Here is a 26,187-nt window from a genome sequence, read left to right on the forward strand (position 1 = left end):
CAAACTGGCCACCTTGCAAAAATTGGTACTACTTGGTGTAATTAAAATGGGCCAATTTGGTTCACAATGTTTTGCAGCCAGAAGGGGTAATTAAGCTTGTCTGAAGCCTTGACTTCAAAGGTAGAAACTGACAGAGAGAGAAAAACTAAAGTTTGCTATATTGTTCCAGCAGCCGCCAAGGCTGTGCTACGCAGTGCAGCGAGTAGGTGTGATTAGCTCATTTGTCTTTAGTTGAAGCTAACATGAAACAGAAAGCAGAAGTCGGAGCACACGGAAGTAGCACCCTCCAATTCTGATTAGCTTCTTGTTTATACCACATTGTGGTAAGCTACAGGCTGCATTGGCTCACTTAACCCTTCTACAGGCGTGAATGTAGTAACTCCTGTCTCCCTTGGAGAAAAAGGAACAGAAAACCTCCCTCCACAGAGGGTTAGTGAGAGACAGAAAGAAGTAATTCTGCAAACTACCACCACCACCATGAAGACATCCAATGTCCTCACGCTCATCTTAGTCCTGCTCTGCATCAATGCCAGCACAGAATGGCCTACGCACACAGTCTGCAAAGAGAACAACTTGGAAATATATTACAAAAGCTGTGGTGAGACTTTTAAAATTTCAATTTTCTTTTTAGCTGGGCAACAAAGTGGTTCTTACACAGTGAGAGAAGCTTATAAACCAGGCACTGAATGGAAGGGCTATACTTCCAAGCAAGCACTGTGTTTTGTAGTTAGAATGTTTTTAGTTTTCCAAATATAGCTGGTTTGGTTGACACACACACAGAAATCTGACTGTATTTAGTTGAAAGATAACAGAGAGGAAATAATGTAACCAAATTCAGATTAATAACAGCTGTCAAAAATAGCTCCAATTCAGCATGAAAAAGAGAACTAGGATTTGTATCTTAAAGCTAGGTTAAAAAAGAACAAAAAACAAAAAACAAACAAAATACATGAGGTAGATCCTGAATCTTTACCTTTTTACCCCGGCATGACACAGAATCTTCAATGCAATGCTCTGCTGTTTTCATAATGTGTGCTTAGGCTATGGTGATGTGTTTTCTGTCCTCCCACTTAGTGACAAGGGACCTGGTGTGACAGTAGGAAGGAATTGTGTTCTCAGACTTTGCTACCATGCTTAGTGAGACTTCAGCAGCAGCACTTACCAGAGGCATTTCCCAGGGACAGTAGGGTTTGTTTGTTCTTTAAATCTGTAGAGAAGAAAAGGAGCAAGCGGCACTGGAATGACTGAGAAAGAATTCACTGAATGGTGCCTGCTTTCCAGCTCCGTTGCTTTGCTGGCCTTGTGCCTCCCCTGTTATGCTGATCTGCTTTACAATTGGGACAAAGGGAATTAGATTCACAGATGCCTCATTCATTTTCCGCACGTGATGTGAAAAGTGATTCATGGCAAATGAGCACCCTAGAGTTTGTTTTCCCAATTCATCCGGATACAAAGGGTTTCCCAGGGGGCTTTTTCTCCTGTGGAGCTTTCATGCGGTTTTGCACACCCATTAAAATAAAGCCAGTGAGGGACAAGAGAAGTAAATAAATGTTTGTAATGCAATTCTTTACTGGCCTGCTCCCAGGAGAACTAAGTCAGGCTTCACATATTATAAATGGATGTCCTGTATTAGGAAAATAATTAATTAGATATTGAATACAAGCTTTGCTATTACCTTTATTTTAGCAGGAATTCATTGTATAAATTAATTCCGTTCCCTCAACAGGTCTCACTTAGCATGAGATGCCTTGACACAGAGGCACACGCTACAGCTGATCCAAATGATGATGAAATTTGTCTGCTGGCCACGTGTCAATCATGCATTGCTTCTTACCACGCACACCACTGGGCTCACTAACAAAATGCATTTGTTTAGAGCTCATATATCACTTATTTTAGTTTGCCATTCACAGAAATGTAACAGGTACATTCATTCAGGAGGCGTTCACAGCTTGAGAAGCACAAGCCAGACATAACACAGCTCAGGTCTCAACATGAGAGAGGGTTTCTATTCTCTTGGGCACAGCTACAGGAGGCAAGAGGATTACACAGATGTGGAAACAATGCGAGAATTAAATCAAATTCCTTGTTTGAAGCCTGATCCTTCTCTCCCTGACAGCTCTTGCAGATTCAGTTGTGACAATACTCCCAGCTGCCATCCCAGCGGTCTGCCCTGCCTTATTCCACACCTGTTACCATACCTGTAGCATCAGACCAGGATGCATGTCTGCAACTCAGCTCCAGTTCATAGTCTGATAGTTTGTATAGCACAGAAAAATTGTGGTGTTCTGGGCTGAGCCCAAAAATCTATAGACAGCCTTCCAGGTGGAGAGAAAAAACCCAAATACATTAGTCCATATTGCCTCCTTTCAGAGAAGATGCTGCTTTTATAAATGTTCACTGGCCAGCCTGCAATAGCGCCAAATGCTCTGATCGCCCTCTGAGGAGAGGGGAAGTTTTGTCCCCAAATTGTTTCACTGTAATCCACAAATAGGTGGGCAGAGCATAGCTTCATTCTTTACATGTGTCCCATCAGCTACTCTCATCCGGAAGGGAACAGGTATGCTAGCACCTGCTTTGATAAAGATGCTTTCCTAAGCAAACCTTCTCGCGACAACTTTGCAATGTCTGCAAGCACAGCATCAATGCTAGGCAACTGCCCATATACTTTAGATACTTTGGAGAAAAGAATGTCCCAAAACCACAGGGTTGCTCATTCTGCAGGGTGTTAGTGTGTGATTAAAAAAGGTGGAGTAGCTTCCTAACTCATAGACCAGAGGTGGGGAAAAGGGACTATGACAACTTGTATTAGTGGCTACACAGGCTATTCTGACAAACTACTGAAGAACAGTGGTAAGTTAATGATAAATTGCAAAATGAAAACCAAACATTTATGTTAGGCTGACTTCAGATTGAGAGCATCCAATCTCAACATAAATGTTAGTAAACTTCTGTAAAACTTCTCTACCTGCATGTCCCTTCAGTCTGAGACATTCTCATGGTATTTCCTGCTTACTGAAGATGCCACAGAATGAGGCATTTTGCGATACAATCCCTACAGTAAGGTTTCTAGTATGAAATTTTGGTGAAAAGCATTTGCCATTGGCTTCAAGAGGGTCAGGATATCACCTCTACTGTTGTTATAAATTCTGGGATGTTATCAGCGACCCAGGATAAAATTAGGTAAAATTTAAGGAGGGCAAGAGAATTTTAGTTGAGTACTTCATAACTTCATTTCTGGAGCTGCATGCCTTTTATCAGCAGATTGAGAGTTCAGTCTGAGCATTTAAAATGGAGCTAAGTGTTCATTTTTGCTTTGCAGTTTGCCAGATCCTCCCCTATAAGGCAGTAAAAATCTGCATAAAGCCAAAAATGTGAGTTAATATAACTGTGATAAGGTAGCATAAAAGCTTAGATGGGGAAACTGAAGATGGATGGACAAAGAGTAGCAATTTTGTGTGCCTAGGAGCCCTTCCCAAATCTCTGTTGCAAGTGCTTGCCCTAGCTGCATCCTACCTCTGTAAAGAGGTAGGATACAGGCATGCACTGAGCCCCCACTCTTACTCCATATTCTGAATGCCATAGAAAGGAAACCTGAGGCTTTGTGGGGTATACAAACATCCCATCACAAATCCCATTCACACCCAGCTGTGTCACCACTAAACCTTGAGGGACCCAGGACCCCAGGGCATCCATCACAAGAAAGGGCTGGAAAAGATCCTAATGACCAACTGTCACATATACTCAGACAAAAATCATCAAAAAGAAAGCAGAAGAAACTTGTCTGTAACAAGTTCATAGCAAGGAACTCAGGCTGAGAGATGGTTGGTCTAGAAGTAAAGTAAATAGACAGTATACTGCCTCCTCTATATAACCACAGGAGACATAACACCAAGACAGTCTATAAACAGCTACACATTTCCCATCAGAGTCACTCTTCCTCCCAGGAACAAGTGACAAAAATGAGGGAAGATCTCAAGTGACCACAAATCACTTTAGAAACCTGGGCAGGGATCCTAAGATAAAAGCGGAGCAGGTTAACATCTCTAACTGAGAAAAGAGAACCATAATTGGCAAGTCTATGCAGAGACATGAAAAGAATCTGCTACGCAAATTCCTATCCCTTTTAATTTCACAGAGATTTCTACAGTAATCATGCTTTTGATCTTTCCAGTTACATTTTAAAGGCAATTCTCTGGGAAGGGAAAGTCAGGAAGGCAATGGTAGCTAAGTGCCGCGAGCAGATTCCAGTGCTGTTTGAGTGTCAGGCATCTACTTGAAAGTGCAAGGCAGTCAGAGAGTACAAAATGTAACTCTTTGACATGTCTACCAGCACGTGCTTCTAGACCATTCATATAAGCTTAATTGCGGCACTCTCTGTTAATTAGCCATGAAAACACTCTTACAATGTAGGATTCAAATGAGGCCTTCTTCATAGGGTAAAGCAAGAGATTGCTGCTGCAGATCCCCAGAAAATATTTTCCAACTGTTTTTACAGCTCTCTTTCATGAAGTGTTAGTTGGGTCTATGTCAACAAATCAGTATTTTAAACGTCTGTTTTTGTTTCAGCCAACATACCTGGACCAGTATGCTCAGCGATTAATAAAGCTATATGTTTAGATTAGGACCTCAGAGATTTCAGAGCTGCCTGGTGCTTGAAATCGGAGGTTTCTCAACAATGCAGAGAAGCTGGCTAGAAGGCAGGAGGTTCTTAGAAAGGGTCTGGAGAGCATCTACTGTTAAGGACTTTGTTTTCTATGCCCAGGAGGAATAAACAGGGAATTTCAGGGAGATCTTCAAAGTAAGTAGTAGTATTTGGAGATGACATCTTGAAGGATATTCCCTAGGCTTTATAAAACACTGTTCAGACCACATGGGATTTCTGGCTATCAGACACAAACAGATTTCCCAATTCATGTCTGGCTTTTTGTTTGCTGTTTTTTTTTCTGTTTTGATCTGAAGCAAGACTAATAACCATCAGCTGAAGTTTCAGGAAAGGAAAAGTCAATCAGTATTCATTTCAGCCTCCAGAACCTGAACAGGAAACTGATCGCACCCTTTTTTGCAGCTTTATATTTGCATATCCACAGATTAAAAAAACAAAAAACAACCCCCCACACATATTCAGGGAAATGGGCAACTATTTGCTTTAATTAATGACTTCTGCTAGACATAGTAGCAGGGTCCTCTGCTCCTCTTTTGGGAGCTATTCTTAAAAGTCAATGCCCTTTCCTAAACAGAGCAAAGTTAGACTGAGCATATGTCCAGTGAGCTCCACAACTGCTTGCATGGCATTATGTCACACTTCAAGCAGGGTCACTTCTATGAAGTTTATTCCTACCCTACAGTGGTACAGTAGGAAACAGGAGCACCGCCCACTTCACTGTGAGCTTGCACTGGATTATCCTGACAGATGAACTCTCATTTGTACTGCCTTTCCTTGAACTTGTGAACTCAGATTCTGATCTCTCTTAAAATGGTTGCTGGAAGTCAACAGGGTTATTCTGGTGTAGGATCTGGTCTTTTCAGATAGCTCAGTATAGATGACCTCCTGTTAAACTCTGCTTTGAGGCAGTTTTTGAGTACTAAAAAAGAAATAAAAGTGGGGGTTGATAAAATAGATTACAATTTCCTGATAATTTGTCTGTCAATACTGTATAGTTTCAGTCTTACTGGGGTTCAGCTCACAGAGTCAGCCCATCACATTCTTTTTCCTACATATTGAGAGGTCAAATATATTATTTCACTTAAGACCACCTCCCCTTTTTTTTTTAATAGATCTGTAACACCCATCCCCGGTCATTCAGAAATACCAACCTGTACATAATCTTGCTAAATCCTTATCACTGTAGCACTAATATATACCAAACTGGTTTCTGCTTTCTACGCTAACCCATGTTAAACCAGTCTGCTGATCCCTTTTCCTCCAGATATGCATTCCCTGGCCACACACATCCTTTAGTTAAAGGATATAAGTAATCTGATAGCTTTCACTGGGAAAGGAAAGTCTGCAAACCTCTCACCTCATGCATCTTCAGGGCAAATGTTCTCCAAGACACTTGGTAAAAGAGGTTCTTTTTCCATTATTCTTTGTTTTTTGGCAGATGGATTGAGCCAGATGCTTCTCTTGGACTTATTTATTTATTTCCCTCAAGCAGTCTCCAGAAATTGCTTCTGCTTCTAAATTATTTAAAGCCACATGACATCAACTCCCCTCTGATCTTTTGTTGCATAGATTGCTAATGGGCAAACAATCAAAGAACTTAAGAATTTCATTTGAAAACATTTTTGTTTGTTTGTTTGCTCTGTCCAAGCCATCTTAGTGTCATAGCCTGGCTGCCCATCTGGCATAGCTTTTTCTTATTCCAGAGGGAAGGCCAGATGTTGACCAGTGTATTTCTGGCACCACATCCTAACAAACTGAAGCTATCATCAAAATCAAGGTAGCATGGATGTGACTGTACATGTAAATCTTTGTGTAAAGTTTTGGTCCCTCCACAAATTAAAAGTACCTGATCTGTTTCATTCTCCACTCCTTCAGAGAATTAAAACTTTCTTTTCCGAAGTGACCTCTCTAGGTGCTCCTAATTTAATTCTGCCTCTTCTTTCAGAGCAAGGAGAATACTTAGTAAGTTTTAAAATGTAATGTTAAGGAGGAACAATTTCATACTTCCAAGGTACTTTGGCCAAAACATTAGGTACAGTATCTAAACTTTGAAACATTTAGCAAGATCAATATTAATGCTTTCACTGAGACTAGTGGTGGAGAGAATTAACCTCAGTTGTTCTTCCCTCACCATATTTTAAATTTTCCTTTCTAGTTTTGTTCTCAGAGATTTCTTCCCAGTGCCCACAGTGCCCATTTCCTCACCAAAGCAGTGAAGGTCCTGCATCATGTATCACAAAGAGATGGCTGCATATGTGTGACAGCCCCTGCTCATTATCTCTAGTTGTTAAATCCCACTAGTAGACGCAATTTCCAAATAATGACTTTTGCCATGTCTTCAATTGCTGTAGCCACTGAGAGTTACTAAGGTATCACAAGTAGGAGGGGCAGCAGCCCACAATGCAAGCCATAGAAAAATATGTTCTCCCCACTGGAAACAAATAGGAGAAGCATACCCATAAAACAGTATATTGCACTACAGTCAAGAAGTACTGTGGCCCAGACAGAACTGCCATTTGCTACTGCATACAGAAGTTGAGTCTTTACGGAGGAAGCAGTCTAATTTACTAAACAGGTGAATCACTGCTATATTAACAATATGATAAAACTTTGAGATTAGCTTCATGTATCGCATAAAGTGGAAATTATCAAAAGGTACATTTACTGCATCAAGTTAGGAGCAAGAACAAGACACAGGGTCTCATAAGTGATCTGGTGTAAAGCGTTCTGTGTAAGCATATGAAGCATTACTAGGCTTTCTTGACATTGCCACATCATCTCATCTAGAGATGTCATCAAGGCCCCAAAATAGCTCTGGACACTACAATCCTTACAGTTTACCAAAGAAAAGGCAAGGTAGGAGATAGGATTCTCCCAGCAGTTTAACATCAGTCGCCCAAAACATTCAGAATAATCCAAGAAAAAAGAAAACACACCTCAGAAAACAAACCCCCAAAAGACTTCTGCAGTATTGCAGGTTGGTGTCACTGCGCCAACTTCAAGACTTATGGCAACATAAAACTGGTGCTCATCAGGGACAAGATGTCCAAATACCCTGTACAAAATCATCACATATTGAATCCAAAACTTCTGATCTGTCCCAGATGCTGCTTTTAGATTCAGGAGAGCTTCCAGTTGCCAAAAGCCAGGATCTTGAAAGCTACCACAAATTAATTCAATGCACCATTTTCCTCTTCACCTGAAGATGGATAGCTTCTGTCAAGGGATCCAACAGCAATCAGGCAGGTGGGAATCCAGCTAGTTTCCTTAGCAGAGGTAGCATACCTTTCCAATTATAGCTCACTGCCACACTCCTGCAGTGGATTTCAAGCCATCCTGGGAAAACAGGAACATTTCATCCATTTATATGCTGCTGATTAGTGTTCTGTTTAATCAGCCTGCTGTCCTAGAGCATGGCATGTGTCTAACAGCAGGGCAGTTTCTATTAATGTTTGGTTCTATTTCTGACACAAGTCTGCAGGTCTGTTGTGAATCCCCAGTCACAGTGGCAACTGCTGATGTCCAGAGATCTCTCTATCTTAGGTAGAACAATATAAAGAACGTTATAAAACCACCCAAAGAGAGAAGAGACAGATCTGGTTAGGAATACAGGCAGTTATTGTATGCATCTTACTCATGCAGAGCATGGTATTTTCTTACCAACAGAAGAGAAGAACAAAGAGTTTCTCTCTCTAATACATTCCCTGCTGGGCCTAAATTAATGCAGTATTTTCTTGTTAAACCACTGTAGCTGAAGCCTGCCCTGCCTCCCTTTCTCTCTCAAGATAACTAGGACATATCAGGATTATCAAATACAAATACAGATCTGTATCTGCTGTCTCTGAAACCCAGCATCTTTCAGTTTCGTCTTCTTAATCAAAAAAGATGAAGTTTTGTCATACAACACAAAGCACCGCAATCCCCCTTTCCAAATACCACCACTGGGAGAATCAAAGAAAGTCTCCATTAAATCAACCTTGAGACATTGCCCCCCCCCCCCAATCCCTTGTGAACAGCTCTAACAAGCCCAATGTCAAGAAAAATCCCCCGGGCAGGAAAAGGCAGGGAGACTCAAGTCTTCAGCAAGGACACTTATGCAGGCCAGGGACACCCCTGTCCCCAAACACAGCCCTCCAGCTTTAGAGAACCCCTCACATCTGCTGCCTTCACCGAGTGCTGACCACACCACTCCTCATCCAGGCTACCAGCAGGTCCATGGCTGCAGGTTGCCACTAGCTGACCTCTGCTTGATTCCAGGGCAAATCTGTCCCTTCTTCTCCTTCTGCTACACCTCAAGCCCTTCAATATGGGCTGAGCCCAACATCCCACATTGGTTCCTTACACCCCAAGTACTTTTGCTCTCGTGATTAGAGTCCCGGCAACACATTCGGAGAAGCTACCAACCTTCTGAATTATTGTTGCTGAATATTTGCAAATTAGGACTTGCGTTATACTCAGCAATGCATTTCCTTTGAAACAGTAAGAGACAGAGACTTATTCCTTTATCTAAATTAACTCCATAGGACTCTGGAATCACCTGGCTCCAAAACTAGGGCCATAAACCCAAGCCAGTAATGCCTGTGCCTTAATCCAACCAAACTGTACATAATTGCTATATGTATTGCCAGTGTTCAATATTCTTGAGAGAGGAGAGGAACTGATTTAAATATCACATGAACACTCCTTCTTTTTTTTTTTTTTTAATTACATATTTTATCTTACTCATGTTCTAAGGTTTTTTAGCTTACAGACTGTATTGAGACCAAATCTTCAGGCTTCTCTCTGCACTCGTGGAAGGTTTATCAAAAAGGAAGCACAATTACTCAGTTACTTGTCTCCAAGAGCTACAGGTTTAAGCAGACATCAGATGTCACAAGTTGATAGCACTGTTTGCAATGTGGAATCCGCACAGTCTGTAGGCCCCAGGATGTTAAGGATACATTAACTGTTATTTTCCTATTCCTTCATGTCCATGTTGTCTAAGCAAGCCAGAGAGATATGAGATACAGGAGATAAAATATTTCAAGGCTTCTGCACAGGAAGCCAGAGTGCCTGCCTAAACTAAGCAAAAGCCCAAAGCTGGTCATGTCTCTGAGGTGAGGGTCTTGGGATACAGCATCCCAATCATGATAAGCTACCACCAGCCAACATTTACCTCAAAATTTATTTTGCTCTCCACTGAACAGAGGTCACTCTGTTCCTCCCAGCCATGTCTGAACATGGCAGTGGTGTGCAGTGAAGACAAGCCCAGAAGGAGGTACATTCAACAGAAGGTGCTCAGGAAAATCTAGATACATAACTGGAGACTTTCTGTTTCAGCTGGTGCTTCTTTCTCAATACATTATAAGCAGACTCCACAGTGTCAAATATAACCTTGAGCATTCGGGTTAATTTATTTAAATAAACATTAAAAGGAAAGTATTAAGTGAATACATCAAGTCTGGGATCACAAACAGTTCCTCATTCTTTCCCTCTCCTTTCATCACCTTGAATGTTCTAAGGACTAACGAGTTAATTTTATTAAGAGCTTTGAAGGTGAGGAGTGTTGGGTAATTACTAAATATGATTCTTCCTTGTGCTAATTTCCAGCTCCTCTAGCACCGGTATATCCTTGTATGACCCTAACAAAGTGCAGTTATGTCATTCCATTGAATTCTACTGCTTACCCACTCCTAAAAGTGCAATTTTGAAAGACACAAGGATGACCAAATTGGAGAGTCTTCTCACCACTGCAAGGCTTAAAAATGTGAACTCTTGCAAGCAAAGCTTACTTGCTTGCTGCTTCTATTCTGTTATACCACTGATTTTCATACTCATATGGAAACAATGGGATTTTAGAGGAGATTCAGGTGAGAGTAAACCCAGTAGAGAATAATTAACAAGAGGGGGGAAGGAAAGAGAAGAATAAAAGACAGAAGCTCTTCTAGAACAGCCCTGCAAAATTCCTAGAACAGGTGCTTCCCATCTGGCCATACAGTTTCTGTAATGCCCTGTTAGTGGTCTGGCAGGCACACTCTGAGGGATTTAGCAGTAGCAGGTTAGCACATTATCATTCCCAGCTGCCCTCTCCATCTCCGTGCTGGAGAACACCACTCCCACAGCGCAGCAGGCAGATGGGACATGTGCAGTGTATTGACTGCCCCGGCTCACAGTCCCTGGTCTCAGTATGCACGCATGTTCAGCGGTAGCTGGAGCTGCCAGCCCAACCCGTCAACTGCAGGAACTGAGGCATGAAACTGCATTCCCTTCTGTTGTCCCTGTTACGGAGGTAATAACCTCCATCAAAGGTACAAGGCTTGCAGCCATGAGGATCACGTATAGACTGCTATAGATCTGTCTGAACTTATTTAATTAGGACAAGACTTTCTATGAAGAACAAGAGCAGGAAAAGAAATCCTAGCAAGAAAACTTCAGGAACTTCTTTGAGTATCTAACCAGTACTACTCCTGTCTGTTCAGTCTTCTAGAATAATCAAGCCAAATTCATCTCTGCCAGCGCTTCACAATGTTAAGCCAAGCTGAAATCTTGCACAATGGTGCCACTATAAGCAGCGTGCAAGGAAAACCATGTACCAAGCCAATATTGCAAGAAATCTCCCCCACAGTATTCAGAAAAGGGTGAAATGGGGGGTGGGATGCGTGGGGTTGGCTGGCACTATCCCAAGTGCATGGTAATCAGTGGCAGGATGCCAGGGATGTCCCAAATTTACCTCTCACACAGTAGGGTTGTACTACAGAAGTGGTCTTTAGTGAAAGCTGTGCATTCAGTGCTGGATACAGTTGAAAGCTCAGCATTAGCCACAGCACTGAATTCAAATAATGAGTCTAAGAGATCTTACAGCAAATTGATTAGTTACAAAAGACGAAGACTTACCTCTTTCTGAAAGCAGTCGCCTGAAAGGTTTTTAGAGCTGTCTAGAAAGAAACTTGAATCAAAATCTTACTCCTGGGCACTTCCTTGCTAGTTGCAAATGTTGCAGCCTAAGCCCTTCTCATACAAAAATACAGAGACATAAAAAATGCCCTTTTTGACCCCAATAAGCACATTTTCACTGCTAAACCTCAATGTGTTTGCAAAATTTCCAGCATCATTTTAAGTCTTGGTAATGTATCAGAGCTTACTGGAAAAGCAAAACTCTGCAACCAGTTGAAGAGTTTCTAGCTTTAATTATGGAAGAGGTAGCAGATTGAAGGGAGTGGGTGGAGGGAAGTCTGGGAACATACAGTACTGTGCACTATGAAATGTTGCAGGGAAGTGGAAGGCTGAAGGGCAGCCCCACGTATTTTAGAGATTTAATGGTAAATGTTATTGCTCTGCACATGTGAAAGACATAACATGTATTTTTTTCAGTCTAACCAGCTCCCTTCAGATTGAGGCAAACAAGGAAGAATAAGTATTAAACCTCCATAAGAGACACACAGTGACTCATAGTTGTGCATCTGAAATGAAACACAAAAATGGCAACTACCACGAGTTGCCTTTGCCACAGATGAGGGACACCTCAATGTTTAAAGGAAGAGGAGCATAGCATGCTAACTCTGATTGTAGTGCACAGCTGAATTTACAGACATCTTCACTTATCAAATGGTTAAAAAATATTATATTATTTAATTTACTTTTAGCTGCACACTTTCTGCCTACTTGTTTTGGACTCTAGACTCTCTGGCACCATGGGTCTGGCAATAAAGCCATCCCTTCAGCTGATTTCGGCAGGAGGCCCCCACATACACAACAGCATCTAACTTGTCGGATTGCAAAGTCAGAGCCTGAATTTCCACAGGGAGATGGTGAGAAAATTAATTGGGGTTTCTTTTGCCAGTGGAAAAGTTTACATTTCTCAGCAACAGAGCAACAACACAAAATCCAAGTGCCCTAATTCACAAATTCTGCTGGAGTTTTTCACAGAAGGTGCTTCCACACTCTCTTCCTCTCTGGGGATCAGAAAACACTTTTCTGGATGCACCAGAGCTCCTCTGTGCTGCATCTCTGTGGTGCAGTAGGAGAGACTCACGGCTACAATGCACCGTGAAAGATGTAATCTAGCGCAACCTATAGGAAAGGACAGGCTCATGAGATAGCCAAACTAAACCACTCTGAAGTTCAGGTTCTTCATACAAAGTTCATGCTTTCTAAGGAAGCTTGGTATCATGAACCCCTTTCCATCAAAATGGATTTATTGGTGGGAAATTTTCAGCTAAATTTTTAAACTTCTAGCCCTAATACCACAATTTGGTTTGCTGACTAAAGCACAACTTAGTCTCTTTGAAAAGCAGAAGAGCATAGTATATGTTGCAGTGCCATTTTGTCACTGTAGCCCCCTCTGGAAACTACAGAACTGACAATTTTAGTAATCTGACAACCAGGCACCCAATTGTAGGCACCCAATTTGCTCAGAATCTAAGTAGCTGTTTCCTGAACCTTATCATCACACCACATACTAAAAACAGAAATGAGAGGGGCTCTTGCAGAAGTCCAGAGGAAAGCGGAAACCAAACCCTCAGGGCTGCTAGAGACCAGAGGGTTAGCAGGCATAACTGCCCCAGAGAAAAGAGAAGTTTGACACTACTTCCGGCTGGAGCAGGAAACTGCTTTTCTACTCGGTTGCAACAACTTTTGAAGTTGCAATAACAAAGCAGGAACTGGAAGGAATATGAAAAGGGAGATGAGACAACCCTCTGACCCCTGTCATGCTTGAGTAGCTGATAAACAACTCCAGGTGCCACCTTTTCACCCCTGACTGACCATGAAGCTGCAGAGACCGTTTTTTTGGTGTGGAGGAGAAAATCCAGCACAGGGGAACAGAGCTGTGGGAAAGAGCAGTCACTTTCATCTCCCTCCTTTAGCTAGTTAGATTTATCAGAGCTTAAGACTTGGGAGCTGCTTTTGGACAACACGGATAATCCCAGTGCTGGAGAGATGGGCTTAGTTGGAGCCCCCAGCCCATCCCGACTCTTCCATTAATTTCATGCTCTCCTCTAAGCAAGTGGGCTTTGGCCACCCCTGCTTGTTCCCTGCAGGCTTCTACAGTTGTGGAAGACCACTGTAAAAATAGGGTCAAACGCACTATTGACACATTAGCTCAGCCTCATAACAGACATTCTTGACTCAAGTTTCACTGCAGCATCAAAGTAAAATTCTCCCAAATTGTTATTTTCAATTCAGTGAGAAGTTTATCTCAAAATACAAGTTTAGAAACAGAATTCAATTCCCAAGTCTATATTTTGTCACGACCAGCTTTATCTAAACTGAGGAGCCTACAGCTGCTTCTGCAAATGCCATAGTCATGCCTGGGTACACCTCCATGGCATCTCTGGTTTCCCCAGAAAAGGAAGTGGGATGCATGGGCCAGCTGGGAAACCACTGTAAGGACCAGACATTTACCTAAATCAGGCCTTGAGGCTTTGCCATAGCATACATACATGGGTTAGATGAGATGTAGCCAAACTGGCCAAATCTTCCATCTCCAACCATGGTTTGGGAAACCTCTCAACATGCCTTTCATTGCAGCAGCTCCGGCGGCAACTGAGCTGTCGGTTGTTGCTGACAGCTGTCAACAGAGAATGGCACAATGACAAGCCTTCAAAAGTCCCAGAGATTTTAAGGGAAGATGATTCCTGAGGGCCAGCAAGGAAGAAGGCGGAAGTAGAGAGAAAGCAGTTGTGTTTGTGCAAGAGTTTTGGCAGCTTCATGCTGCGAAAGGGATGCTGTGGGAACTGGTAAGAACCACGTTCATGTCAATCATCAGCTGTTGGGCTCCCTGGTCTCCCGCTCTGCTAACATCTCCCAGAGAGGGAGATGTGTTCTTTGATTAGAAATATTACATGATGGTGAACGCAGCATGAAATATTGCAGGATCTCAGCACACTATTTTATTTTAATTTTAGACTTTTCATCCCACTTCAGGATTCAGTTTCCCAGAGAGCCTCACCAAGTCATCCTGTAATACAAACAAACTAAAAACCATCATCATCATAAAGTGCCTGTCACAGCTGAGCAAGGAATGGAGATGTGCAGAGCCTGAAAAGAGTACCTGTGCTATGGCTTCAGTGTTGAATGAGTACTGACTACCCGCTCTTTGGTGAACTTGCTTTCCCTGAACTCCCTCCTTGACTCTTTTTCCACACAGTAGGTTTTAGCCACATTTAGGCTGTCTGCTGAATGAAGTTTAGCTTAAAGTGGCAGGAAAGACAGAAGTAGTGATTAGATACAGGGCATGGGAGCTTCGAGCAGATTTTGGAGAGTTTCAAAGAAACATGTAATTTGATTTTCATAACAATTGCATAGTTTTATTGTTCTTCACTATGCAGTCAGTATCTCATTAAAAATACAGCTGGTTACCCACTGCCTTCTGTCTCCTGACAGATCCTCAACAAGATTTTGCTTTCAGCATTGACCGATGTTCTGATATCACATCCCACACCTTTAACATCAGAGCTGCCGTAATCCTAAGTAAGTGAATTGCTATTTCCTCATGCCATAAACAGGTAATCCACTGTGGGAGTGCTGGTATTCAGAAGCAAATAAGAGTGTCTGAACCTCTGACAAATGATAAATTTCTGAGAAATTTCAAAACCAGGGGCATCATGTGGGAGCAGAGAAATGTCAGTTCTGTTCTCGGCTCTGCCTTAGACCTTCTGTATGACCTTGAGCAGGCCACATCCACTCTCTGGGCCCTCATTCCACTGCTACCCTTTGTCTGTACATATGGATATAAGCTTGCCAAGGTGACAGCTGCTATAGAGCTTGTCTTCATGTCTAAGTCATCTTGCAATAGCCCGAGTGAGACAGCTATAGCACCCAGACTTTTGTGCCCACTTGGCAGCACTCTCCAAATCCCCATGGCTGACCCTTCCAGGAGAGAGACCAAACTGAACTGCTCTTGGGACTCTGGGGGAGTGAGGTGGGAGGACCTCTCCACCTTTCCTGGGTGCCTAGGGACCACTGCTGGGAAACACTGGGGAGTCAGAGTGTCAGTACTGCTAGCCTGAGGCAATGCACTGCCCTGCCATCAGCTCACTGGGTGGACTAGCCAAAAATATACCCTGCAGTGCTCGAGTGATTGACATAAGAAGGTCAAAAGTAGAACTGCCCTTGAGTTAAGGGGCTGGGTGCACAAGTAAATATAAGGTATAGCTTGACTTGTGATCCTAGCCTTGCATGGACAAGCAACTCTTCTTGCAACACTGTAGGCCCCCATCTCACCTGAAGCCTCTAAATACTACTAGAATATAAATATGAGAGATTTGGCTCAAGTTGCTACATGCTCTCTGTGCTGAAAACAAGTTTGTGTGCCACCCTCTCATAGCCCTTGGGAATACTTCCCTGTATGCAGAGGACTCTTGGTAGGAAGAGCCAGGGAGGTGCTGCCCTTTGCCTGGGAGCACTGGTTTTCAGGAGGCTGCAAAGTGAAACAGGCCTGCAAATCAGTGATGGGCATTTGCAAATCCCTTTCCATCAGCTCAGATTACAGGGGCTCCCCTCTAAATCCAGTAGCCTCACCAGTCGTATTGATACTAGCGTGCCAAACAGGTCCAGGGCACTGGTGCAAGCAGGCGAGCTCCCAGCACTGCTTAGGCTGGTCCCCAGCACAGTTTTGGCTCAGGCCATCTAGCGCTCTCCCAGGCAGCAGGCACAGGCCCTGGGCTGTTCCCAGTGGGCAAACCAGATACAGCCACTCTGCTGGAGGACAGGAGGGAAGAAAGAGAGTTTAAGTGTATGGACACAAACTTTACTATGCCAGCTGGGCTCAGAGTCAGAGAATGGTCACTGGCGTAGTTTATTTAACAATAAAGATATAGCTATCATGTCTCTTGTATTTACCTTGGGAGACTTATGGATCTGTCCCTGAAGCATAGATTTCTACATATCAGGAGTTTTCAGTGAAGAGAAAACATACAATTGCTTAAGCATCAGAGGAAAAAAAATGCAATCTTTTTAAAAATAAAATAATAAACTTGTTTACCCTTGTACTTTCCCTGAGCTCTCCTCCTGTTTTCTGCATAGGACACAGCATCAAGCAATTGTATGCGAAGATTAACCTGATCATAAATGGGAAGACCGTCTTAAGCTACTCGGAGTCACTTTGTGAGCCAGATAATGCTAAGCTTATTTTCTGTGGAAAGAAGAAAGGAGGTAATTTAGGTAGCACTCTAAATGTTTGATGGCTACTGAGCATTGCAAGCAGGATGTGCCCGCTGTGCTGCTGAATGTACCAATACAACAAAATGTTCTGTTTATTTCAACGGCATGTTAATGTATGACAGAAACACAGTAGGACAGAGATGTTTTAATTTTAGAGCCCTCTTTCTCCTTAATAGGTTTGCTCACTTTTTTTTTTAATCACAGAGTATCGCACACACATTGGATTTCAAGTCTGTAAAAAATACTGTGGTAATGTTACCCCATCCCACAGCACAGAGAGGTTTGTAAGCCCTATATATATATATATCTATATGACTGTCACATGACCAAAGAGTATTGCAGAACTGGCCTTTATTTTTGTCAAAGGAAGGTCTGCGCAAACAAGTTCTGAACAAGTTCTTTATTATTAAGCAAGTAATGCTTCCTGATCTTGAAGGCAGTTCTTAACTTACTTTAAGAAGAACTATGCTTGAATAAGGATATTTGGACCAAGGTACTGTTTGATACTATCTATGGTTTCTGTCTTGTTTCAGCAGTCTATGCTGCAGTCAGAAGGTGTGATTTCAGTTCATGTCTGTCAACCCAAGGCAGCCTAGTTATTTTACAGTAGCATTGGCTACCCCGACAAAGTATGCACCCTTAGTCCCAGGTGGGCCTGGGCACCCTGAGGTCCCCACTGCCATGAGCATCTCAATATCTGACCCAAGCCAGGTGGTATAAAGCTAGCCATGGTATCTCCAGAAGAGCTGCAGTCGTGCCTCTGGACTGCAATATCAACAGATCTTAAATGGCTACTGTGAAGTCCCTCTTCTTCTTTATATCATAACCATCTCTTTAGGCTGATTTTAAAGTAATCAAGTAGAGGTGCAGGGAAGTTTATCACAGAGTTGTTACAGAGCTGGTTAGCTTCAGAAGCCCCACTTCCTTTCCATTCACTTGCATCTCCATCATGATCCCCCTGCAATAATTCACCTACAAGGGCTACAGGTTTGACACCTGCATACAGCACTGCTGCAAAGACAGGCCCTGGAAAATCACTAAGACATTTCACACAGCATAGAAATATCACAACAAATAATAGAAAAATGCTGCATGAGCAAGCAATTATGTAAATCCTGTAAGCCAGATAGACAGAAAAATTAAATTTAGAGGCTTCTTCAATTGTGCATTGAATTATAAGGGGAAAAAAAACCCAAACACCCACAGACCTACTGAAAAACTGTCTTATTCTGATGAAGTACTTAATAACACTCTTTAGAGAATACATTAAGGAGAAGTGGAGTCAATCCTGAGCCAAGCGCAAACTGCTATTCACACATTATGCCACAAAGTCAAATTTTCCTGGGGTTTCCAAGTCCTTAATCTTAGACTGGCAGGGGATTGTTTCTACTAATTGAAGTACATTATGATATAAAACCATAGCTGGTTGTTTAAATAGTACCATACATCTTCATTTAGAAGCATCCCTAAGTTAGTGTGAGGACCTCTGCCACACACTTTTTAAAACATGCCATCTCGTTCAATAACTATTTTTATTTAGTAATTAAGTCACAGTGGGAAAGTGAAGTTTTTCAAACCACTAGGTTTCAAACTGAAACTGTGGTAATTTTTAATTAGTTGACATTTGATTTTAATCTATGTTATAGGGCAACAAAGTGAATAGAAAAGCAGTTTGAGGCAATTCAGTGCAGCCATGTTCTGAGCATAATAGCATGGCTGTAAATCTGACCTAAAATCTATGCAGAAAGGACATTGTGAATGGTCAAGTATGTAGCCTAGCAAAGGTGAAGAAGAGTAGATAGCCCTTTCAACTGAAGCTTTTCATGCAAAATCCCATTTTCCCTATTGTACAGGCAACATTTCCAACAGAAATCTGATCTGAGTTTAAATATAGTTCCACATAGAATTTGCTGGCCACCACAAGAAGGACAAAAAAGGCACATCCCTCCCTCTCCCAAAATGAGAGTGTAGTTCTGCTGCAGGCTTTACTGGTCCGCTTGTGCTGACAAGCGGAGCAGAAGTTACAAGGAAAAGAGATTTATAAGAGCTGGATGTGGGAATTTTTTATTTTTCTCTGCTATTTTATAATGCTACAACTTTGCCACGACTGGAAAAATTTTAGGAGAACTAATATAGCTGGATGTTTCCCTAACGTATTTACTATTTATTTTAAGCAAAGGTCACATCTGGCACAGCTTATTAGGGCTTTTAAACAGGGTTCTAAGACCTTTTTCTCTGACATATAACCCTGTTCTGAAGTTGCAAGCTCAAAGGTTGCAAGGAAGTGGGCCATTTCCCATTTAAGAACAACAATAAGAACAACAAAACCAGCTAAATTCTTTGTGGTATAACTTGAGCTTAGCTCTTCCGTTTTTTTAGTAGGAAGAGCTGGTTACTCCACATTTCCTCCAAAGAATATAGTTGCATAAGATTTAACAGATTTCCAATGCAATCACAAAAATCAGAGAAACATACCTAGTATGGTAATATTAAGCAATGTGCTAACCACAACTTGCAGGCTTAAAAAAACCTTCCTGCTGAAAGATACTGTTGAACTAAACAAAAAACACCCTTAACTCTGGACCTGCGTTTTTTACATTACATTATAACATCTACATTATTATCTCGTTTGGTTAGGTGTTGCAGTACCTATGTTTCTAAAACAGTATTTGCAAATAAAAATAGAAAATGGGGCATGAATTACAGAACTGGGTATCACTTTGAGAGTTTAGGTACACGTTTGTAAGGAAGCAACTACACCACAAAGTTAGGTCTTGGACTGATATACATTGCTGTCTTCCTTAGCCCCTTCAACTCACTTTTTCCTCCCCAGTAAAAAGAGTGCATGTTTCTCACCCAGCTATATATTTATATAGATTTTTCTCACCCAACTATATAGCTATAGCTGGCAGTTATTCAGATCATTCCTGCATCCCTAAAATTCACAGAAGCTTTGTGTCAGAGTTGCATGGATGCAAGATCACGTCCTAGAAGAACTCCAACATGGAGCATTTAAGTTCTAAAAGGATTTAAAACACAGAAAAAGGAAGAGGTGGGTGCAGATGTACAGGGCCTTTATATAGTACAAGAGTGCGAGAATGTTTAAAGATTTTCAGTGCAAGGAAGATCTGAGAAAGAGGAGTGAGAATTTCACTATAGGTGTTTTGTCAGGAGTGAGAGGCATCTTCATGATAAATGATAACTAGTAACTCGAAGTAATTCTCAGGAAGTTCTTACACACTCGAAAGCTCTGCTTCAGACTGGAAGCTTCTATGGGCCCATTCAGTGGCAAGGAAAAGGACTAAGTTACTTTTGATAAGATATAATAGTGAAAATCTGCTCCAAAATATACAGTGATGTCACCTGAAATCAGCAGTACCTTAGAAATGTTTTCCAGGATGTTCCAGAAATCACCTTCAGTTAAGTCTTTAAGAAAAAGAGCTGAACATGGAAGGTAGGCTAAGCACACCACTGATTACAGCACACTGACAGATGCTATAACTTGCAAGCATACAAATAAAGACATGGGGAACTTCTTATTTAGAATAATTCAGTCCTGATTTAGGCTGCTCCCAATAATATAAATAAATATAAATATAAATATATGTAGTCACATAATTTTGCAGCTATAAAAGCATCCGAGTTTGGACAGAAAAGCTCTAAAAAGACCACACAATTCATTCACTGAGCTAGGCTCAGTGTTTGTGACAGTTACGCTTACTGCAACAGATGTGTTCATCCTCTTTCAATGGAGAATGCAAAGACATATGACTGTATGAAGGATACTGTGATACCTTAAAGCCTGAAGTATGTGTACACTTCTGGAGTTACAGCAGAAAGCTCTGTTTGAGAGGAACATTGAATGGGCTTTAAAGAGCCTCATCCAGCCAATGTGCACGCTGAGAACATTGCTACAGTCAGAAATGAGTATAGACAATAAAATTCAGCAGACCTATTGATTTATGTCATTTCCTGGCAGGCCTCAACTAGCTGAAAATTAAAGTTGCTTTTCTTTTTGTAGGACAGGTACTTTCCAAGGAGAACAATCCCTTTTCCCATGCTAGAAACAAGGAGAGTCACAATGGTTTTCTAGAGGCCTGGCTGACAATTGTAAGCCACTGCAAGATCCTGGTTAGAAAGAGCTATGCAAGGGCAATTCCAAGGCACAAAGCAGTAAATGTGGAACTCAAACTGGACACACAGCACCCAGCTCCATAGTTTCTGAGGCTCTCCAAAAGACAGTACAGCCTAGGAGTGTGGGTCCTTTCATTACCGACTGAGGAAGGGTGTAGGACCACATGTAGGAGCAATCACAGAGAATCTCTAACAGAGAGGGTAGAGGCAGAGCCCTAGATCACACTGAAATGGCTCTGATATAATCAGTACTTTGTCACAGCAAAGTGGGGAAAAAATAGCTACCACCTTCACTAAAGGAAGAGATTAGCATCTCCATAATTTCAGAAGCAAATGTATGGCCTGATGACACCTACTTCATTTTGAAATACAGGCTTTTCAGAGCTTGAATGTTACTTCTTTATGTTTAGATTCTGGACTGCTTTCTGATGGCCTTGGTAGGACCCTAATGAGCCACCGGAGCCAAGAGGAGTTTCCATGTCCCACTGGAGAAGGGTTTCAGGGGAAGGGATGGTTGTCCAGTTGCCCAGTTTCCTCTCCTCTATCCTGTGCTATTGTGCAGGACTTGTTGGGCTCAGAGCTGACTGAGGGAGATGCTGCCTTTCTCCCTCTCAAACAAGGCCCATTTTAGGCCCTCTACTGAACGAGTGCATACAAAACACGAGCCATTGCATTGCACTGACCACACACCTACCTGATGGGGCAGCTCACAATATGCCTTATCAGACATCAGCACATCTACAGTCAAAGTCCCAGGGGAGTCACTCATCACACAAGTCGTGAAGTCTGCAGTGTCTCTAACTCCCATTTAGGCTCTAGTAAGTTGTGAACTGAGAAGTGGGTTGTGCTGTATTTTTAAAATCTTGAGTCACCGCTCTGCAGCAGAGATGTGTCAGACTCCAGGACTCTTGCTTTGTGCATGGAAGCAAACAGTGATGGCAACTACTCTTTGAAAAGGAAAAAAATTCCTGTGGTCCAGGCAAAGTGGCCAGAAAAGCAGAGAGCAAAGGGAACAAAGCTTCTGTGAGTGCTGCAGTTAATCAGTTTGAGAGTAACAAGAGAAAACATACTGATTCTAGCCTGAGTTTTGGTAAAATGTTTTTCAGGGGGACACTCAGAAGTCATGCAACTGCTCCACCTCCCAGGATCATCAAGGCATGATCTTTAATGAACTCCTCACTAATGCAAAGGTGTAGGACACTGGTGATGTCTCAGGTTTCTCTTACTCTCTTCCTAGTGCCTATTATAGTCATGATTCTTTAAGTTTGTTAAAAGGCATTAACCAATATTTTATGTATGCGTGAGGAAGACATTCTGCAGATGCTTTTCTAAATTGGACACTTTTTGCATGGTGGGATGGACCATGGGACATAAACATGTGACAAAACCCCTGGTCCACTCTTTAACAGGGAACAATTTAAGGCAGTACAGACTGAGACTGGATTAAAACAGCTCTCTAGAAGTAACATGCATCAGGATGCCAGCAGATACTCATATAAATACGATGAAATGCTTACTCCTCTGTCACTGTCAAAGTAAAGAATATTTCATGACACCTACAAAAGAGAATCCTAAAACAGTTCTTTGAGTTTTCTATGACTTGTGCAAGGCAAGTTGTACAAAAAAAAAAAAAAAAAAAAAAATCTGTACTGAAACATCGAAGAATTTTATTTTCAATCAAGACTACAGAGTTTGGCCCAGTAAGCTATGGGAAAGTAGGAGGAATTGCAGAAGAGCTTGTGAATTTTCCAGTAGCGCTGAAATCAACCTTTCTTCAACAATAAGGAGAAAGCACGTCTAACAATGAGGGAGATGAAGATATGAAGGTGGGACTCTTGGGCTCTATTCCAGTCACTGACACAACTTGTGTTGGCTTTAGCACATCATGTAACTTCTTGGTGAATGCTCTCTCAACAGTAAGTTAGGCATGTTCTTATTACTTTAAGGTCATGTTCAGAAGGAGTCAGAAGCCTATACCTATAGAAGCACTCATCTCAGACCTTTTTTCTTAAAATTATCAAAAAAGTATAGTTCAACTCTTGCAGCTCCAGGTGCTTAACAGGCACAGGCATGGATTTATAGATCATGCTAAAGGACTTGTGTCTAGCAACTCCCACGCCGTTAATTTCCCTGTTTGCAGGATGCACTCTGACATAGAAACATCCACATTGTTGGGCAAAACCATGTCCCCCTCCTCCACTCAGACAGGGCTTGCATTTGCTCCTTTAGCCAAGGCCTTGCCTTCCGCATAAGACAGCACATGTCCTGACATTTCTCCCAGGAGGGCTGTTGGAAGACTGTATGAGCACTTTACAGTTCTATAACACTTGTCACCAGAGCACTTTGAAGTGCTATTACAACATAGCATCTACTATCAGCTGCTTGTTTCCTTCATGTGTGGCACAGTATCTAACCACCCATCGTCATATTTGTCTTTCAGAACACATCTACTATGAGGGACCAGTCACACTGGGAATCAAAGAAATCCCACAGGTAAGTTTGTCACAACTGTGCTCCCAAACAGAAGGACTTTCTAGATGGGGTATGGTCAGAAGACTACAAGCAATTACGGCAGCGTATTTGAAGCTCTCCCATCAAGCACGCAAGACCTGGTAACATGTACATGACAAATCTTTTTCAATATGAAATGAAGCAGCTTTGATTAAAGCACTAGGACAGTCATTATTCAGAGAGAGACAGTTTTTCTCAGGACAGTGGATCTCTTCTGCCAGCGTTAAGAGATGTGGCCATTTAGTTCTTTAAGTAGACTGCCCTCCATTACTCTTAAACTGGCAATAAACAAAGCAGCTCCTCCAAAGGATTCCTGAGACACCAGCGCTGCAATTCAGCTCGCTCCTTAGTGAGCTGAACAATTTGGAGAAGCTCATTCGTCCTCACTGGCTATAGAGGCTATTTAGATAACTATTGCAATTGTACTTGTTCCACTATAGATATACAGTGTTAGATCTAAAGATAGATCTCCTCTAAGTTGCTACTGGCAATACAAGTTATGGGGCCTAGGAACATTTTCTCTGGATTCATGGAGCTTTATGACAAGAGATGAATTTCCTAGAAAGGTGAGAAAGTGCTCTAGGCACTGCTCATACTGAGTTCCCTGCTTATCCATCAAGTGTGCTCTGTGTGAACAGCTTTCTCCACACTGAACTAGATCTCCTTCCTAAACCTCAATCAAATCACATTGCAAAGCAAGACAGGTCCTAAATGCTGAAGGCACCATCAGCTCTCTTAACTGGGCACAACTTGAAGCTATGCTTGACCAGTGAATAATAGAGGGGTTTTAACCAGGTACCTGAAGAGACTAGATTGAAAGGGAGAGGGCAAGATCTAGATCATCAAGGCATCTTGTTGAGAATGTGGGGAAGAAAGAATCAGTCACCACCATGAAAGCTTGCAGTCCAGCTGGTCAGTCAAACACCCTCTTAGATTTACTCAGACCTTCAGCAGCTGACATACATAAAACCTACATCACAGCCTCAAAGAAGATCTGGGGCCTGCCCAGGACCAGCTTGATCCAGGCACAGGAAAAGGAGAAAATAGGGTCAGAATGGGGAAACAGAATGAGAACATAAGTCCTGGAGAGCTGGGCTTGCTGAGACCTGTACTACTGAGAACAAGAATGGCTGTTTCTTGGAGGATCAAGCCTCTGTAACAGCTACCATATCACGCATCTCAGTCTTCCCTCAGTGACAGCAGCAACCACAACTTCCACTTTCCAAGGCTCTCCCTCTGCACTCCCAAAAAAACAGAAAGAAATGCTGCAGTGCCAGCAGTGCATCCCAGTATGTCTCCTTCTCCAAACATCTGAAGAGCAGTTTTGACTAATTAAAAAAAAAAAAAAAAGGCTTCTTTAAGGTTGAGATTTTTGCACTGCGATGATGTAAATTCTCCCACAAAAGGAATTACTAGTACTTTTACTACACAATTTGAAATTAAGCTCCCTCTAGTTTTATTATATAATAATTAATCACAGATCGAGTCCTCTACACACACGCACGCACCCAAAATGTTATCTTCTATAAAAATTTGTATGAATTGATAACAGTGTAGAGACTGAACTACAGGACTGGAACAAGAGAAGTGCCAGGCAACTGAGCCCTTCTTCCCTTTCTAATTACTAAATAGTACACACCATACTGTGGTTGTTCATAAGGAGCATGAGAAACTACACAGATTCAGAAGGAATTTTCACACATCAAAACATTTTGTTCCCCTTGCACTGTTTTAATTTTGAACTTCTTGTGCTGTCAGCATTGATATTCCTGATGAGAATCTTTTGGCAGAAAACGTGGACAACTCCTTTACCAGTTCTGAAACACATTTGGACCACAAAGATTTTGGAGGGATTTGATGGGAAAAGTATTATTTTGTTACTAGGAAAAGGACTCCCTCGTAGAAGCAGCAGCAGCAGTTATTTACTACTTGTAGGCTAATCTCTTGCTTTGTGTTTGTCTCATACAGGGAGAGTACACTGTTTCAGCAGTGCTGACTAATGAAGATCACCTCACTGTCGCTTGTGCTGATTTTACCGTGAAAAATTATTTAGATTATTATTATTAGCAACAAATAAACAATGTGCCAAAACCCATTTCATTAAAGTTACAGATCACCTAAACTGTTCAAGCTAAGTGAGCTACTTGCATGCTACAATGATTTTGAAGGAAATAATTCCCACATGGTGGTTTGGATGCTATTTCTCTTTATAATTCTCTTTTTCAAGAAGTCAGTAGACCCTCTAGTGATAATCTTATCTCTAAATGCACACTGTAGCCCACTTTTTGCTTCTAACATATACAACTGCAAATAGCTGTTGACACCGACATGCTGGTCTCGGGATGAAAACAGCACCAGGCAGAAGAGGTGAGAGCCTAAACAATTTTTTGCAGTGAGTCATGGAGGCAACCATTTCTAACACATGCAAAAGAACTTTCATGTGTATTACTTATTGTACAGTTACAGCACTCAACATTTTCAATCTTCCTTAAGGACTGCCTGGAGCCTCTGTTAGTATAGATTTTGTTATAGCCACTGAACAAAGACCAAATAGGATGAACATGCCTTTTTCTTCAGTGTTCCATGTCCAGTCATTGGACTTGTATCACTCCAGTCTTCAGGAGTCTACTGGGATTTTTTTTTTCTTTTTTTAATGTCTTTTTAGCGACACATGAATCTTTCTGTTTCTAAGCTATGTGCTCTACTTGCTTCTCAATAAATTCATAATAAAAGAA

The 26,187-nt window shown here is 41.8% G+C and overlaps 1 protein-coding gene across 1 annotated transcript; it reads left to right on the plus strand.

The window, feature by feature from the left end:
• The first annotated feature begins 312 nt into the window (after positions 1 to 312).
• LY86 (lymphocyte antigen 86) lies at positions 313 to 26,187 on the plus strand. The gene is made up of 5 exons (XM_013940169.2): positions 313 to 598; positions 15,029 to 15,115; positions 16,670 to 16,798; positions 23,382 to 23,434; positions 25,421 to 26,187. Exons 1-5 carry the CDS (start codon positions 478 to 480, stop codon positions 25,517 to 25,519), a joined length of 489 nt encoding a protein of 162 aa, XP_013795623.1. The 5' UTR covers positions 313 to 477; the 3' UTR covers positions 25,520 to 26,187.

This window comes from Apteryx mantelli, chromosome 2, assembly GCF_036417845.1.
Source record: "Apteryx mantelli isolate bAptMan1 chromosome 2, bAptMan1.hap1, whole genome shotgun sequence".
NCBI classification, from domain to species: Eukaryota; Metazoa; Chordata; class Aves; order Apterygiformes; family Apterygidae; genus Apteryx; species Apteryx mantelli.

What these genes read in the sequence shown, in the direction of transcription:
- LY86 (XM_013940169.2), top strand. Translation starts at nt 478, where the DNA reads ATGAAGACATCCAATGTCCTCACGCTCATCTTAGTCCTGCTCTGCATC. An exon ending in AATATATTACAAAAGCTGTG is followed by an intron (nt 599 to 15,028) that starts GTGAGACTTTTA and finishes GTCTCCTGACAG; the next exon opens with ATCCTCAACAAGATTTTGCT. An exon ending in GAATCAAAGAAATCCCACAG is followed by an intron (nt 23,435 to 25,420) that starts GTAAGTTTGTCA and finishes TGTCTCATACAG; the next exon opens with GGAGAGTACACTGTTTCAGC.